At 41.2% G+C, this 16754-nt stretch overlaps 1 protein-coding gene across 2 annotated transcripts; it reads left to right on the forward strand.

The window, feature by feature from the left end:
* Nucleotides 1–697: 697 nt before the first annotated feature.
* RNF34 (ring finger protein 34) lies at nucleotides 698–16089 on the forward strand. 2 transcript variants are annotated; one of them, XM_072600522.1, is made up of 6 exons: nucleotides 698–1169; nucleotides 9326–9544; nucleotides 10797–11204; nucleotides 13732–13788; nucleotides 13999–14200; nucleotides 15120–16089. In XM_072600522.1, the coding sequence occupies exons 1-6, from the start codon at nucleotides 1164–1166 to the stop codon at nucleotides 15308–15310; spliced, it is 1083 nt and encodes a 360-aa protein (XP_072456623.1). In that variant the 5' UTR covers nucleotides 698–1163; the 3' UTR covers nucleotides 15311–16089. The 2 variants fall into 2 exon arrangements, with proteins under 2 accessions (XP_072456623.1, XP_072456624.1); XM_072600523.1 differs by lacking the exon at nucleotides 13732–13788.
* Nucleotides 16090–16754: the final 665 nt, after the last annotated feature.

Consider the following 16754-nt stretch of genomic DNA (forward strand, 5'->3'; position numbering starts at 1 on the left):
GGGTTCAGTCTTGACTGTAGAACTGAAGCTTTGTTTCTGAACCCTGTAGTGTGTGTCGGGAAGGGGCCTGGGCACAGAGGGGGGCCGAGGCACCCCCGGGGGGGCCAGGGCGCGGCGGCTTGGGGGCCTCCCAGAACGCAGGCTCCGTGGCCCGAGCTCGCAGAACCCTGGTCACGGCCGTGTCACAATGGGCTGCGGTCACGGAACCGCGTGGGCGGCAGAGCCCGGACTGGAAGGGAGCAGAGCGGCGGCTTGGGGCAGCCCCCCAAGGGATAGCCCCACAAGCGACGAGCGGGGGCCTAGGAGGGGGAGGGGCGGCCCCTGGGCCAGGGCCTGCACACAGCAGGCGCTTCTTCAGGGCCCTGAGAAGTCCCCATCTGGGCATTTATTAAGCGCCTCTGGTGTGCCAGGCCCGGGGGAAGGGAGCCCCAATGAGTCACTCCGGGCCTTGCAGGCCCCTCTGCCCTCCTGACCCGGGGGGGAGGGCCCGGAGGGACGTCGATCGGCCAAAGAAGAGCGTGGGCCTGGGCACGCGCCGCGCCAGGGGCCGTTACGACCGTTAGAGTCGTTTCGAATTCCGCTCTCCCTTTCGCGCCTTTCCTTTCCCTTCCTCCTCCCCAGGCTGACGTCATCACCCAGCTCTGGAAGGGAGGGGCGGCCCTTACTTCGGGAGAAAGATGACTAAGGAGCTCTTTTTCTTCCTTTCTGGTGAAATCCTCTCCCCCCTCCCCCCCGTGGCGGAATGGTTTCTTCCTCCCCTCCCTTTTCCCCCTCCCCGCCCAACGCATACCCAACTCATACCTGGATGCGGACCCTCCCCTTTTCCTATGCTTGATTGGCTCTCAAGGCCGGTCCCCTTCGGGCTCTGCCCCTGGATTGGCCGCCTCGACCGCCGCTCGGCCCTCGCTCCCCCTCCCCCTGCTGGTCTTTTCCAGTCCTCTCCTAGCGTACCCCCACGCCCCTTACGTGGCGACGCCGCCGCCGACGCTTCCTCCGTAGACAACCGAGCGGTCCTCCGAGCAGGAGGCGTCGGAGCCGTGGCTGGAGCGGTGGTCGTCTCCGTCACCCTGGCCCTGGGAGGGACGGGAGGACGGTGACTGGCCGGGGGCTGCTATGGTGCTGAATTCTCCCGTGAAGTCGACCGAGGAGAGGCGGTTGCGGCCATGAAGGTGAGAGGACTCCCTCCGGAGGGGGGGCGAGCAGGAAGCGGGGCCGGCGGCGCCGACCAGCCCTCTCGCCGGTCTCCGCGGAGTCCGCCGGCCGTCCCTCCGCGGAGGGGCCGCCTCCCACGGCTCGCCGGGGGCTCGCGCGGAGCGGGAGTGAGCCGGCCCCCTCGGGAGACCCTCCTCCGTCCCCGGCCGAGCCCCTCAGCCCTCCCTGGGGGCCGCAGAGGCGCCGCCGGCCGCGGGGGTCGGACCCGGGGCGCTGGCAGCCCGCGCCCCTGCGGGCGGCCCGGGGTCTCGCAAAGCCGCCCGGGGCTCCGGAGTTGTCCGTGCGGGTGGCCGGGGCGACGTGGAGGGTGGTGGAGAGCCGGGGCGGAAGGGCGAAGGGCCGTGGCCCTGACCGTTGGAGCCCAGCGCAGCGCCTGCAGTCTGTCCGCAGCCTGCCTTCGCAGCTTGTTCGCGCCCGGGGAGTCGGACGCTCGTCCGCAGGGCGCGAGGAAGGGACGGGCCCGTGGTTTCGGAGGAACGAAACCCCGAAGGTTGAGAGCTGTTCAGCCAACGTGTTACGGAGACTTCGGGGTTGGAGAACAGCGAAGAGAGAGCGCGATTAAGTTACCGCACTGAACTGAGTCCGCACTGCCTCAGGACGTCTAGAAAGTGTAGGAAGATTGGGGTTTAAGGACATTCTGGTGTTTGTTTTTTTTCTGAAATCTTATTTGTTTTTAGCACTTCCTCTGGAAACTGAATTAAAGTAGTTCTTTTTTTCCTACTAATAATTTTTCTTGTTTCTTAATAATTGTAATCCAGAGGTGCTAACTGGACACACTTCAGAAGCAGGTTAAATACTTCTGTCCTTGAACTTTGCCCCCTGACCTCCCAAAAAACCCAAAGAGTATAAAGTTCTGCCTAATCCTAGACTTGCTAACCGGTAATCATGAGCAAAGTTTCTTTACATTTCAGTTTTTGTGAAACGGGGCTTTTCAGGATCTGTGTCTTAGAGCAGTTTACTGTATGTAGAACGTTTGTTGAACTGCCTAATTATTTATGAATTGGCTGGTAAGGGATAATAATCAGCTTTTGGGCGTACTCATTTCAGCAGTACTAACTACAGGAATTATAACGTGGGCATTCACCCAAACAAGTACTCTTTTCGGTGAAGCTGAAATGACTTTAAACTATTGGGCAGTTGACTAAACCCCTTGCAATTCTGCCCCGGAAATGACTTTTAGTGGTGGTGTTTTTTTAATTTGTTTTTCTAAGCATTATCTTTTCCTCTCTCCTTCCCCAAAACACCCAAAACAAGAACTCTTACAGCAGATGTGCATAGCCCAGTAGAGACACATACCCACTTTAGCAGTGTTCAGATGTGTGTGTCATTCTAGATTTTGAGTCCATCGTCTCTAGCACGGGGTGTGGGTGTCACGGTTAATTTTCGTTCCTCTGGACTTGTGGTTTATCACTGCATTCATCAGCTCTAAAGTCTTTTCATAGTGTTTTTCTCCATAATGTTGTATTTGCATAAATTGTCCTGGTCTGCTTAACTTCACTTGGCATTAGATCATAAAAGCATTCCTGCTTTTCTTTGAAATGGTTCATTTTGTCATTTCTTATCACAAAACAGTCTGTTAGATTCATATGCTCTTGTGTGTTTAGCCATTTTGCAAAAGGTGGGCACCTGCTTGATTTACATTGGGGAGGGGTATAAAAAAACAGCAGCCAACGTAATTATAAATATTTTGGTACAAATTGATCCTTCTGGAGTAAAGGCCTAGTACTAGTATCGTTGGGTCATACTCTGAATCTAGTATGTACAGTTTAGCAACTTTTGGAGCACAGTTCCAAATTGTTTTGGGGAATGGTTGGACCAGTTCACAGAGCCACCAACAATATGTCTTTCTCTTTCCAGTACATTTTTAGTTATTACTGTCTTAAAATAATTTTCTAATATCCTTAAATTGATGGGCAGCTATTTTTCTTCCCATATAGAGCAGGATTTTTAAACTAAATTGGAATGTCATGTTAATTAAACATAGCTCTTGTATCTATTCTTACATGATTGTGGTGGTTCTTACCCAACCACATCTGTTATCAGTATCCACTAGACTTCTGATTTCATCCTTATGGAAACTCCCAGCTAGACAGATGGACAATTCATTTGTAACTTAAGAGTTTTAGAGTAGTGTCTCTAAGACACTGAAAAGGTACTTACTCATGCTCCTTAACCACCAAACATCTGCCACTTCCAAGGCTGGCACTCTATCCACTATGCTGTACAGCCTCACAAATATAACAAGGAGACAGTATGTTAAAATGGGAAGAGCCCTGGACGTGGAGTTTTAACACCTAAATTTAAATCTTGACTGTGCAGCCTAGTCTCAGTGTGACCTTGTGCAGCTAGGTAACTCACTCCCTGGGCCTCTGTTTCTCGTGAAATGAGAATGTTGGCCTCTGAGGTGCCTTCTGGTGCTAGATCTATATATTTATCTCTGACCATGGTTAAGAGAAAACTGCCTTAGTTGATAATGGGTTGCTCCTCACTGGCAGTTTTCAGAAGACATTTGTGGGTAACATTGATGTGCCATAATTCCTCAGCAAAGAATACTATACAGATTAATGTAACAATAGTGTGGCAGAATGGGGGTGAATCATCTATTGTTTCTTCTCAGCAGCTGTTTTTCTTGAATTCTTGTGCCTAGTTCAAGGTCTGCTGTGTTTTGAAGTTAGTGTGTATGTGTGACTGGCAAGTTTATTTTGTGAATATTATGCTGGGTAACTAAAAGTTACCTTAAAATTACTTGTTTTCTATCATCTGCAGTAACATAGCACTCAGAATTTTGTAGTATACCTTCTGAGAGTTAAATAGCCTGTGTGAAAATTCATTAAGTTGTTAATACTAATGTCTGTCTGTAGGAATTTTCATTTCCAAATGACTTTGTGAAAAAACAAAAATTTTGAGTCTAGCATTTGCTGAATGAATGAGAAAGCATTCATTTATTAAGCACTTAGTATGTACGTATTAGGTACTTGTTTCTTTTAATACTAGCAGGATGTTTTGGTTAACAGTTGTTCTATATGCCTTGAGTACTGTATATGATAGACACAATAGATATTTATTGAATTTTTGGAATTTCTTCACCTAATAATAATACCTTTTAAAAATAAACCCTTCTACTTGGTAGGATAGTTTTCTCAGGTGTTGCTAGTTAGGGTCAAAATATTAGTTACCATCTTTAGAGTCTTCTTTGTTCATCTTTAATAAATGCTCTGAGGAATGTAACTAACTTGAAATCTTTGCCTCTCTCCTGTAAATAACATTTAATTCATAGCAGTGCTATATTTTAGAATTTCTCATTTTGTTAGGTTAACAGCATTGGATTTGTATTTTGGAGCATTGGGTTTGGATGACATAGAGATTCCTGTAGTCCTACCTTTTCCCCATTCTGAGGTTTCTTTCTGTTTCTGAATTTGAATGACCTCTTTAAAATAATTACATAGGATGTTACTGTGCCTTATTCTTAATTGAGTTTGGAGCCAGTTAAGTAACTTTACAAATGCGGGTAGAGGTCTTAGATTGTAAATGTCCTCCTGGATTTGGTCATAGACCCAAACTGCAACTTCCTCCTATTGTTCTGTAGTATTATTTAATTTCATATAACTACAACAAACTATTTTTCCCCATTTCCTTTAAGTTTGGTAGTGTTTATGGTAGAATCACTAAAAGGGTTTATCTCTAAATGCATGGGTTCTTAATTTCGGAGTCTGTGGAACTCCACAAAGGATTTGTAGATTTGAAGGGGTCTGTGAACTTGAATAGGAGAAATATTACATCTTTATTAAAGTATAATTGGTTTCCTTTGTGATCCAACATATTTTATATATTTAAATTAGCAGCTTTATGCATTAAAACATTATTCCAAAAAGGGGGGTCCAAGACACAGGGTTTTAAGAACCCTGCTCTAATGATATCAGGACTGTATTAAAAACATGAAATGGACTCTTTTTTAAGAAAAAGTTTTGAAATATCCTTTATGCAAGATTATAAAGCCACATTCGATCACGTGCCCATAAACAAAATTTAAAATTCGAAACTATCTGACTGGCTCTGTCTCTCTCAGAAAAAGCTTCCATTGTTGTCCTTGCTGTGGAATACGCTTTTGTTCAGGGCAGTGATAATAATATGGGACAGTCTGATTTGAGGCTACCTGAAGAAATACTTTATTCCTTTTATCTAAAATTTTTTCTAAAGAATTGCTTTAAAGAGAGAACCCTTAGAGACTAGAGAACTTGCAGTGTAGCTTGGGAAGTAGAGCCACCAGGGGCCTTCCCTCCAGCTTGCAAATTGTTTAACCTTCCACATCAGATTTAAACAATAATAGAGTTCTAGTTCCAGGGGCAAGTAGTTTGATTTTCACTACAAGATCTAACAGAGCTTTTTAACATATTTTATCTCAAGATTATGGTGCAACATATTGGCTACTGTGGTTTCACTCTGTAAGGTTGTATTTAGAATCCCATTACCTGGGGGAGAAAGACACTCACTGAGTATCTGTGCTAATCTCAAAGGGGAATGTTCTTTGAGGCCTCTCCTAATTTGCTTAAGGTCTTTATTGTACTTATTGGAACCCAGAATTTCCATGTTAGGGAAAAGGTAGAAGGAGGAAATAATGCTTCTGAAGAGGCCATCACAAAGAACTTTTTTCTTTAATACGTAAATTAACTTGATTAGTTCAAAAGTGGAATGGGGCTGCTCTGATAGGTTACTTGCTAGGAATATTTTTGTAAAAATTGTTTAGGTAGTGAATGGGACTTGATAATCCTTTCCCAACTGAAATTCCTTTTGCTCGTTTTTTTGTTAACCATACTGCTTGGTTGTAACTTCCAGATGTAGTATTTTCAGGTTCTTCAGTGGATTGCTGCTCTTATTTAATGTGGCTCCTCTTTCCAGTGATGTCCCAGAGTACACCTCATCCATACTTTGGCATCCTGTGGGATTCTTGTCCATGTTCTCCTGTAAATTCTCCACAAGGGGTTCACCAATTTTAACCACTCAGCAAGCATTTATCATGAGCCTGTTATGTGCAAGGCATGTGTGCTGGGTGGTTCGTTAGAGCCCTGGACCTTGCAGTCTGGAAAACCCATAGCTAATCCTGCCACCGACACTAGCTGTGTGACCTTGGACAAGTCATTTGACTTACTTGTGTCATAGTTTCTTCATCTGTAAAATTGGGGTAGATTTGAGGGCCTCTAAGACCCCTTCCAGTTACAATATCTGATCATAGGATTCATTTCAGGAAGACAGTCAGTACTTCTTAATTGAGTTTTGATCATGAGATCAAGGTTAGGGCACTGCTTTCTTGGATTTTGATTAAGTACTGCTAGATTTCTATCTAATCCAAAAGAACCTGAGGCTAAGGGAAAAAAACAACTTCTTTCTCTAAAAAAGGAAGTGGAATGAGTTTTATATGCTTCTGCCATAGGTCACACCTCAGACAGGGCAAGCAGAATGTAGTCTTGAGTATTTCCAAAAGGCAGTAGAATCTACCAGTGTCCCTGAATCCCTAAGAACACTGCATCAAGGAAGGAAAAATTACCAAGATTCCTTTATGACGTAAAAAATGTGTCCTTTCAGTAGTTAATCTTTGCTCCTATTCAACCTTTGCTTCTTATGAAGTGAAGGAATTATATTGTGAAAAACACTGATGTTGAGTCACAGCTGGGTTCATATCTCAACTCTGAAACTTCCTATTTGAGCTCCTGCAAATTGTTTAAACTCTGGACTTTGTGAAGTTTCCTTGTCTTTAGAAAAGGGGTTGGACTAGATCTCTTTTCAGCTCAAAATGCCTGGAATTTCTTTCATTATGCTATTGAGCAGGGGGTTCTTAATCGCAGGGGTCTGTGAACTTATGTGTGGATTTTAAAAAATCCAAAACTATTTTGATAACTTTCAAGATAATTGCTTACCTTGTAACCCTATGCATTTAAAAGCATTCTGAGAAGGTTTTATCAGACTGATGACATCCATGATACAAAAGAAAAAAAAAGGTTAAGAACTTTTGCCCTAGGTGTTTTTGTTTAAAAAAATAAAAGTAATAGACCCTGCTTTCAAAGAACCTTGATGCAGGAAACAGTAATCACATATGAAATGCAACAGCTCTTTAGAGGCTAAGTGGACAGGAAAGTCTGCCCACGGTGGAAACTTTCACAGACTGAATAACTCCGAGCTTCTTGGGGAGAGAGGTGATAGAACTATACCTGTAACTGTAAACAATAGATGTACTTGAAAGAGTGTGCATAGATTTTTAAGAAAACCAGTCTTTTCTCAAAAGCATTAGAGAAACTTTCTATATTCAGAGACCATCAAGTCAAACCCATATCTGAAAAGACATTGTCCACTACAAATAGTGAGAAGAAACTCACTTCTTCCTGGAGCATCTGGCCCTTCCAGTGGATATGTTTGTTGGGCATGAAGCCTAACTTTGCTTCCACAGCTTCTACCCAACCCGTTGCTCTTTAAGGTTATTCTGTAGGGCCAAACTGAAAAATAATCTCTTTTCTACTAGAGACAGTCCTTTAAATGTTTAAAAATAGACTTAAGATCTCAACCCCCTGCTAAGTTTTCTCTAGGCTAAATCTTACAGGGAATTGTCTGGAAAATATAGGATCCTTTTGTTAAGAAAATCATCCCCTAATTATATTTTAAAATCATAATTTAATATATCTAGTTTGCTTTAAACAGGGTACATCTATCCATCACAGTAAATATTCTTTTATGTAGCTAGCTCTTGTATGGTGTTTTAAGATTTGCATAGCTGAACCTCACAGCCCTAGGAGATAGTTGCTATGATTTTCCATGTTTTACAGATAGGGAAACCAAGGCAGACAGGTTAAGTGATTTACCCAGCTAGTAAATGTCTGAAACCACATTTGAATTTAAGTCTTTGTGACTCAGGTCCAATGCTCTTATCACTGTGCCACTAAGCTATCTCTTTTAGAATTCAATTCATTACACATTTATTAAGAGCCTGCTATGTGCTTTGCACTGTGGTAAGTGCTTTAGAAATCTCATTTGGTCTTCACAATCCTGGGATTGAGGCATTGATGTCATCACTATTATTTATATGAGCACTTTTTGTATTAAGTCAATAAGAATTTATTAAGCACCTACAATGTGTCAGGCATTGTATTAAATGATGGAGCTACAAAGGAAGTGGCAGCCCTTTTGAAATCATCCCGGAACTCAGAGGCAGCACTGTATAGAGAAGAGGGTCAGTGTATTCAGAGGTGACACATGAGGCCTGAGCCCTGGGCACCTTCAGGAAAAGTTCTGTAGGAACCTTTCCTGAAGGAAAATTTTCTGTACTTCTGTATTCTCACCCTGAGACAGCACTAGATAGATGACCTGTGATGAAGCTGTGGAGATCAAATGAGATTGTATACAGCAAGTGCTATGTAACACAGATTAGCAGGCAATCCCAGATGCCGTCCTATAATTTGGAGGTCTCAGAAGTAGCTTCTGGGTATGGCTGGTTTCCCATTGTTTTGTGCCTCTTCCCCATACTGTTGACCTGTGACTTCCCTGCTTGGTTCAGATGATACATAGAACTGCATTAAGAACTCAATTTTCTGGCAGCCTTACCAGGAAATGGAGCCAAAAACCACCTCTGAACAGCCACCATAAATGTCACAAAGCCTATACATACTAATATGGAAGACCTTCAGACTCTTGCTCAAAGTTAATGAGCTCTTTCTTTACACACAGTTCTAAAAAGCTGTGTTATCTGGATTCTAAGCCCAACAACAAATTGCTAAGACAGGGCAAGAACTGGAATGAGAGGGGGCTGCTACATGCAGGCACATAGCAGCTAAGAAGTGGCCCCCAGTATTAAGGTAAGTCGTCCTCTTAGTAGCTACTGAGCGTTTTACTCTATTTGAGCAAATAAAATAATCATAATGATAACCTTACAACTTTAAGAAAAATTTAAATTGTTTATTCTTTAAAATGGTAAAGAAGCATGTAATACATTTTAGGAAGACTTCTATTAATAAAGTGAGAAATCTTGGTGCTTAAATCTTGGTGCTTCATTTCCAGACAGGTGTCCAGATAACTGAGGCTTACAAGTACTTTGAGATGAATTTACTAGCTGTCTGGTGGTTTCTTTCAGGCGGGTGCCACATCTATGTGGGCTTCGTGCTGTGGGTTGCTAAATGAAGTCATGGGGACTGGAGCAGTCAGAGGCCAACAGTCTGGATTTGGGGGAGGTACCGGCCCATTCCGATTTGCACCAAACACTGACTTTTCCACGTACCCACCAGCAGCTACCGGAGGAGCTAATATAGTTTGCAAAGCTTGTGGACTTTCATTTTCAGTATTTAGAAAAAAGGTATGAGTTTTATTGATGTTTTTTTAAAAATACCAGTCTTTAATACTTTAAATCAGGTAACAGGCAAATTCCTTTACATGAAACTGTGAACTACTTCAAGGTTGTTACCTTTTTGTTTAGTAAAGTTCTCAGAACTAGAAGGGGTTTAAAAAAGCCTAGGCACTTATATTTTATTGTATGGGTAAGCTGAGGCTGATGCCACCTTGAATCAGTTGTGAAACTTGCCTGTTGACTTTCACAGCTTGCTCTGGTACCCAGGAATCACATGGCTTAAGCAGTTACACTACAGCTTTTGTCTAAGGAAGAATGAATTGTTTTCATAGAGATCTGTGTTCTCTTCAGTCAGGGCAGCAAGGCTCCTCATTGATCTAATTGTACAAAATGCCTGTGCCCTTACTCAAAAGGTTTGAACTTTTTCTCAGATTTGTCGAGTTATTGTAGTATTACTGTGTTGTCAATTTTTCTAAATCATCCATTGGTATTAAGTATTACATAAAGGGTCATAAAAAAAGAAAGTAGCTGCTGTTCTAATTTCAGAACATTTTTCATATTGCAAAGTAACTTTAACTGTCCTTTTTGAGGGTCCTCACATGTTCATATCTTAATTTTTTTTCTTTAAGAAATATTATTAGTTTGTGGAAACACCACAATTAACAGGAAAAAAATGATTGCATTTCTTTAACTACTGTCTCTGTAAGCTGAGATGTAGAAATAGCTTTGAAAGTGATTAAGGCTATGAAAAGATACAGATTATTGTATTAGCAGGATTCCCTATTTCCTAGGATTAACCTTGAAGGATCAATTGCCTTCTTCCTTTATTCACTCTCACTGTGGTGTTCACATCTTTCTTTAACTAGGAATAAATGTTCTATGAAAAGACCCAGGATAAAAGTTTCTCACTGTTCTTTCTCCACTTGGTGGTGTCAGCTGTGCTCTCTGCTAATTATATGTTTGTGCTGGGGGTGGAAAGGTTTGAATTCATTAATACAGGCTTGTATGGTTTTCTAAAAGTATCTTTATTGGACTTCTGTGAACCTAGATCATTTCAACTATTTGTTTTCAAGTGTTGCTAACTCTCTTATCATTTAAAGACCTGTGAAAGATGGGTCAGTGACATAGAGTGCTTCATAACAATGGCCATGTAGTATACTGATATTAAGAACTGCTAATGCAAGAAAAACAAGCAAGGATTAAGGGAGTTGATGGTCTGGCATCCATAATTAAATGGTTTCTTTCCGGTCCATTTCTTTAGCATGTATGTTGTGACTGCAAGAAGGATTTTTGTTCTGTCTGTTCAGTCATACAAGAAAATTTCCGAAGATGTTGTACTTGTCACTTGTTACAAGAAACTGCCTTTCAGCGCCCTCAGTTAATGCGACTGAAAGTCAAAGATCTGAGGCAGTATCTCATTCTTCGAAATATACCAATAGACACTTGCCGAGAGAAAGCAGACTTGGTTGATCTTGTACTGTGCCATCATGGATTGGGCCCTGAGGAAGACATGGACACACACAGCCTGAATTCTTCAAGGTCACAGACTTCCGGCTTTTTTACACATCCATTTTTTTCAACATACCCAGTCCCTTCTCCAACAATGTCTTCATCGCAGGGAGACCTTGCAAGCCAAAGAGGAAACTCAGGCCCTGCAGCACTTTCACAGGTAACAGACTTGGGGCTAATTTCTAGAAGTACATGGATGTTTTTGAATCTTTGTGATATTTCTAGGTAGAAAGTTCACCTAAGATTATTTCATTGTCCATTATTTGAGTAGGAAGGGCCCAAGGAGGATCTTATCTTAAGATAAAGTAGTAAACAAAAGCTTTAAGTGTGCAGAATAGTACAATTCCATATTTTCTTGATTTTTTAGTCTGGGTATTTTAGCAAATTTGAGGCTTTTTAATAGCATGCTAATGAAGGTGTCAGGATTAAGATTAAGTGATTATACCCTTGTATCCCAGCTTATATATTTTAAATGAGAAGAACATTCTCTACCATTTCCTGGAGGTGTTGAATTAATGGCAACACATGGATAGTGCAGAATGAATATGTTTGTGGAATTTAAATATGTGTAGATGTGCCAAGTATTATAGAAAACTTCTACAAATTCACCAGTGAAAGGTAACATTGCTTTGGTTGCCTCACTAATTCACATTAACTGGGGGGAGAGGTAATACAGTAATACTCTAAATTAGTATTTAAGGAAAGTTAGTTTTATGTCTTTAGCAAAGTTGCTCAGTAGAGATTCCCAGAAGATTTAGCAGAATGAGTAGATTTATCAATTTATATATACAAATTGATGCTTCTAAAGTTTGGAATTTCTAGAAATCATTTCATTCTATGCGCCCTTCATTTTAAAGTGAGTGAACTAGGGCCAAAAGAAGTTGGCTTATCCTCAAAAATTATCTTAAATACTGTGCTCCATAATCTTAGTAACATTTTGTCATTCAACAAACTTGCAAAGGTATTATGAGAAAAACCTTAGGCCTGTTGTTCTCCAGGCTTTAATTGAGGGAGTCAGACACAGTTAACTGATTTTCAAAAGAGAGTTAAGTGCTATGAGAAATCCTCAATGAGGAACATTTTTGACACATGAAGAGAATGAACACGATCACCCATAGTGGATGTCAAAGGTCATCAAAAAGAACGGTCCCAGAAGACAAGGATGAAGTCTGTCATGGGGATGGGATATAAGCAGAGACACAGTGAGAAAGGTACCAAGGGACAAAGGGAAGGTTAAATAACTGTTGAGAATGCAAAGGAGTAATAATGAGATAAAAAGCTGAAAAAACAGGTCAGGGACCAACCTGTGTGTGAAGAGCACTGAATGCTAGGGTCCATTTTTATTTTTTAAGTAAGCAAAGTAAGCAAAACTTGATCGATTCATTGCATCAGGAAAATTATTTAAGCAACATCGTGGATGGCAGAAAGGATATATTGATCAGAGCAGGAGTTAACTTTTTGTGTGTTATGGTCCCCTTTGGCAATCTGGTGAAATCTATGGACTCCTTCTCAGATTTTAAAAGTATAAGATAAAACACTATATTTAAATATATTTAGCAACATTTTTAAAGTTCCTGGACTAGCAGGAGGAAGATTGGTTTATATGAAGCCATTATTACAAGAGTTCAGTTGAAATGGAAGGCCTCTGAAAATGGTACAGTGGGAGTTGAGAAGGGATAAATGCTAGAGATAGTTTACTAGAATCTCCCAAGATTTGGCATTTGGCTGTGGGGAGGGAAACAGTTAAAGATGACACCTTCCTTATGAGCTTGGGTAACTGGAAGACTGGGGCACATCAACAGAAGAGTAGGTTTAGGAGATGGGGGAGGGGGATGAGTTGTTTTGAATGTTGAAGACCTGATAATAATATCCAGTTGGCAGTAGTAAATAAATACAGGACCAGAGCTCTAGAGAGAAGAGGAAAAGACAAAACTGCTTTTAAAGGGTAAGAGAAGGATGTAAAGACAACAGGAAGAGGGCTGAGTTTTTTTAGATTAATTTCTGCCTGTTCCTAATTAGAGGTTTTATTATTACTACTACTCAGTGGGCTCATGGCAGATATTAGAGAATGGGAAATTCATCTTAATGGAAATTGAAGGCCCTGCTTCTGAGCATTAACCAAAAAACCAAGTAGTTTCAGCTGTCTGTCAACTAGTCTTTAATGAATAAGAGAGTATTAGGAAATTTCCTTTTGGGGTGTCCCTGTAGGACAGGGCTTTTAAATTTCCTCTAGTATCCATTCCTTTCAGCACCTGCGTTTTAGTTAAAGTGGCCATTTCTTATCTTTGTAATAATATTCTTTGGCAAAATAATGCTGTTGGACCCTCCTCAGTGGATACTGTTTTGGTTTTGTCAATTCCTTGGTTGTTCTACTTACACAGAACTTTACTGAATTTTCATGAAAACAAGCCTTTATTTTAAAGTGAAATGGGTTCTTTAAATACATAGGAATATGCTAACTTTGTAGGGAGAAGTAGCACCAGTGCATGGAATCATAAGAATTTAGCATATGGGTGCTCTCTGTGTCTAGAATCAAAAAGCATCCAGAACATGGGAGACTTTAGTGCTTTTTAGAGAAGACATTTTCTTACTGTGTGGGAAAAGTGCTTTTCAGATACTAACGTGATGGCCTGAGTTTTGTTAGGAAAGTGTCTTTTTGGTCCTGATCAGATTCATTATGTGCACAGGGACAAGGTGAAACGCCTTCAACAAACACAGAAGATGATGAAGAAAATGCCGAAGAGGTGAGGGAGCCCTCCCATACATGTAAAACTTAGGGTTACCTTTGGCAGGCTAGAATTGGTGGGTGGGGAAGAAAGCTGCCTTCCCATGCTTGGGGGTTTTGAGGTTTGCAGTTCAAGCAGCATGTTAAACTGCCTCTGTGCTGGAGCAGTCTGGTGCCACACTAGTTTTACCCTAGAGTGCAACATAAAGGATGCTGTCTGTGTTTGTAGACTCCTGGACTTTCTAGAAAGCGGATGAGAGCTTCATTATCTGATCTGTCAAGTCTTGAAGATGTTGAAGGGATGAGTGTCCGACAATTGAAGGAAATCCTTGCTCGGAATTTTGTCAACTATTCTGGCTGTTGTGAAAAGTGGGAGCTGGTAGAAAGAGTGAACAGACTGTACAAAGAAAATGAGGAAAATCAAAAATCATGTAGGTTTGTTTTGTTTTCCTTCCCACAACTCCCCTAACCTCCAGGCTTTCATTTTTAAGGGGAAAACTGGTGACAGTTGGTACAAAATTTGCCCAGAATATACGAAAACAAACTTTCTCCCAAACCTTTTTTTCATACCAAAGTAAAACTCTTATTAACAAAAACCCTAGTAATAGTACCAGTCACTATATTTTACATTATCACAACTGGTAAATCTTGAGTCTATTTTCTGACAGAAATTTTTGAGTACGAGGCACTGAATAACTTAAAATGAAATATTTCCATCATCCCAGGTCCTCTGAATCCAAATCTAACACTCTTTTTCTCTATATCAGTCTTCCTTTAGTGGCTAGGGAATTAGACCATAAAAGTCATGACTTCACATACAATGTGTGGTCAAGAAATGCAAAAATTTTGAGTTTATGACAACTTTGTATTTGTTACTTGAGAGCCACAAGCTTATTTCATGCATCTTGGGCAGTTTTTATTTCTCAATCATTCAGCATTCCACTATTATCTCTGTAACCTGCAGAAAGTATTTGGACACTGTTAAGTTCCTGAGATAATAGGTCATTAGACCTATCAGACTTAGTCATCACCAGGTTGTCTATGGCTTTTTCTCCAATTCTAGTTCTTAAGCCATCCATGCCCATGCTTACATGGTTGTTGAAAGAGGCCCCTCAAATTTGGTTCCATATTCCTATCTCCTTATTCAGACCTGAAGTTTCCTCTGATTCTGAATGTAGGCCAGATAACTGCTGTGACCTCTTGAAGTGGTTAGAACGTAGTGTTGAAGACCACAGTCTTGGGCTGAAGTGTCAAGTAGACACGTGTGGGTTTGATCTTAGGTGCCCGTGTGTGAGCTGGGTTGTGGGCGCTCTGGATCACGATCTGGCTGCACTTCTGGTTGCCTTTCAGATGGAGATAAGATGCAGTTCAATGACGAAGAAGATGACAACATCTGCCGGATCTGCATGGATGCAGTCATTGACTGTGTTCTTCTGGAGTGTGGCCACATGGTCACCTGCACCAAGTGTGGCAAGCGCATGAGCGAGTGCCCCATCTGCCGGCAGTATGTGGTTCGAGCTGTGCATGTGTTTAAGTCATAGAAGAGTCTCTTATCCAGCCCCACAGTTTAATTTCAAAAGCATTTCAATAAGCAGATAGGATTTGAAACCATTACTGTTCAAAGGCTGGACTTTTTTGTTTTGTTGTTTGTTTTTTAATTTCATTATGAATTGTGGAAAGAAGAGTTTATCTTGCTCAGTTTGATGTGGAAACACTTTTTCTGTGACATTTCCTTTGGCAGTCTGGGAGGGAATTTAGGGATGGTAGAAGGTCCCCAGGACCATTCCCATCAACAAGAGCTTCCAGATTGGTTCATAAACTGTTTCAGCCTGCCTGTTGCTCTCCTTCCTTTCATTGCCTCGACATCATTTTTAACTCGACTGCTGCCCCCTTCCAGCAAGATCAGTGTCCGTAAGTGGAGAACGCGGTGCACTGTAAGCAGTAGTCACGCAGATTATTTATTTACCCTTTTAGTCGAGCGTGTTTAAAATGCTAATTGATAAATGTAAGTTTCCACATTGTTGCTCTCCTGGTGTTTAAATTCAATATAATCAGAAACATGAGTCTACATAGAAAACTGCCAGCACCCTAGAATAAACATGTCAATTTATGTTCTGATTACGCATTTCCTGCCAATGGCTGCATCAAGAGTATTGTCATTACAGAAGTTTGTATGTTAAGGACTTTTTTTTTCTTTAGCCTATAACATTCTTATTAGCCTATTACATTCTTGTAAAGGTGTTTTTGTTTTGTTTTCCCCTCAGTGCTGTCCTGCTAACTTTCAAATTTAGGAATAAATTACAAATTTTAAACAAGTCTACACAGGTGTGTTATTGTGTACAGTCTTGGTCAGTTTCTAACAAATCTATAATTTGAAAATAACTGTTAGCTACAAATGTCATCAGGGTCATGTAATCTGAGGTATGTGTACAAAAGATCACATAATTTAGAACTTCTAAAGACCCAAATCATGCCAATTAACATTATTTTCTTCACTTGCCACTTAACTACAGAAACAAATCCATGAACCAGTAGTCCTGCCTACAGAAAGAGGTTTTTTTTTTTATTTTAAAAAACAAATGGAAATTACTAACTTGAATTGGCATGTTCTCTTTTACCACTTTTCATCTTTTAATAAGCATTTCTGGGTAGGCAAGCACTTGACTCAGAGCCCTGATGTTAAATCAACTGAAAATCCAGCCCCAAGACCTTGATGTTAAACTTTTTGTATTTTACTGAACTTAGAAACTTAAGTGTGCTGTTCAATGTAGGATCATGCTTCAGTTTACATTCTCAAAATGGATGAGGAAGGTAGGGCTCTGAACACTCCTCTTTTGAAAAGAAGATTCCTTTGAATTGTGGGGATCTTGGAAACATTTTTCTAGCATTCTTAATTTGAGTGTTGGCTGCTTTTTAGACCCACAGCCCCTAGAGCATCCCTTTATCTAGTCAGTGTACTAAGGAGGTGTTAACAATTTAGCACCC

This window comes from Notamacropus eugenii, chromosome 4 (genome assembly GCF_028372415.1).
Source record: "Notamacropus eugenii isolate mMacEug1 chromosome 4, mMacEug1.pri_v2, whole genome shotgun sequence".
Classification (NCBI taxonomy): domain Eukaryota; kingdom Metazoa; phylum Chordata; class Mammalia; order Diprotodontia; family Macropodidae; genus Notamacropus; species Notamacropus eugenii.

Coding starts and splice junctions, on each gene's coding strand:
- RNF34 (XM_072600522.1), top strand. Junction 9,545..10,796: donor TTTCAGTATTTAGAAAAAAG/GTATGAGTTTTA, acceptor CCATTTCTTTAG/CATGTATGTTGTGACTGCAA. Junction 13,789..13,998: donor ATGAAGAAAATGCCGAAGAG/GTGAGGGAGCCC, acceptor CTGTGTTTGTAG/ACTCCTGGACTTTCTAGAAA.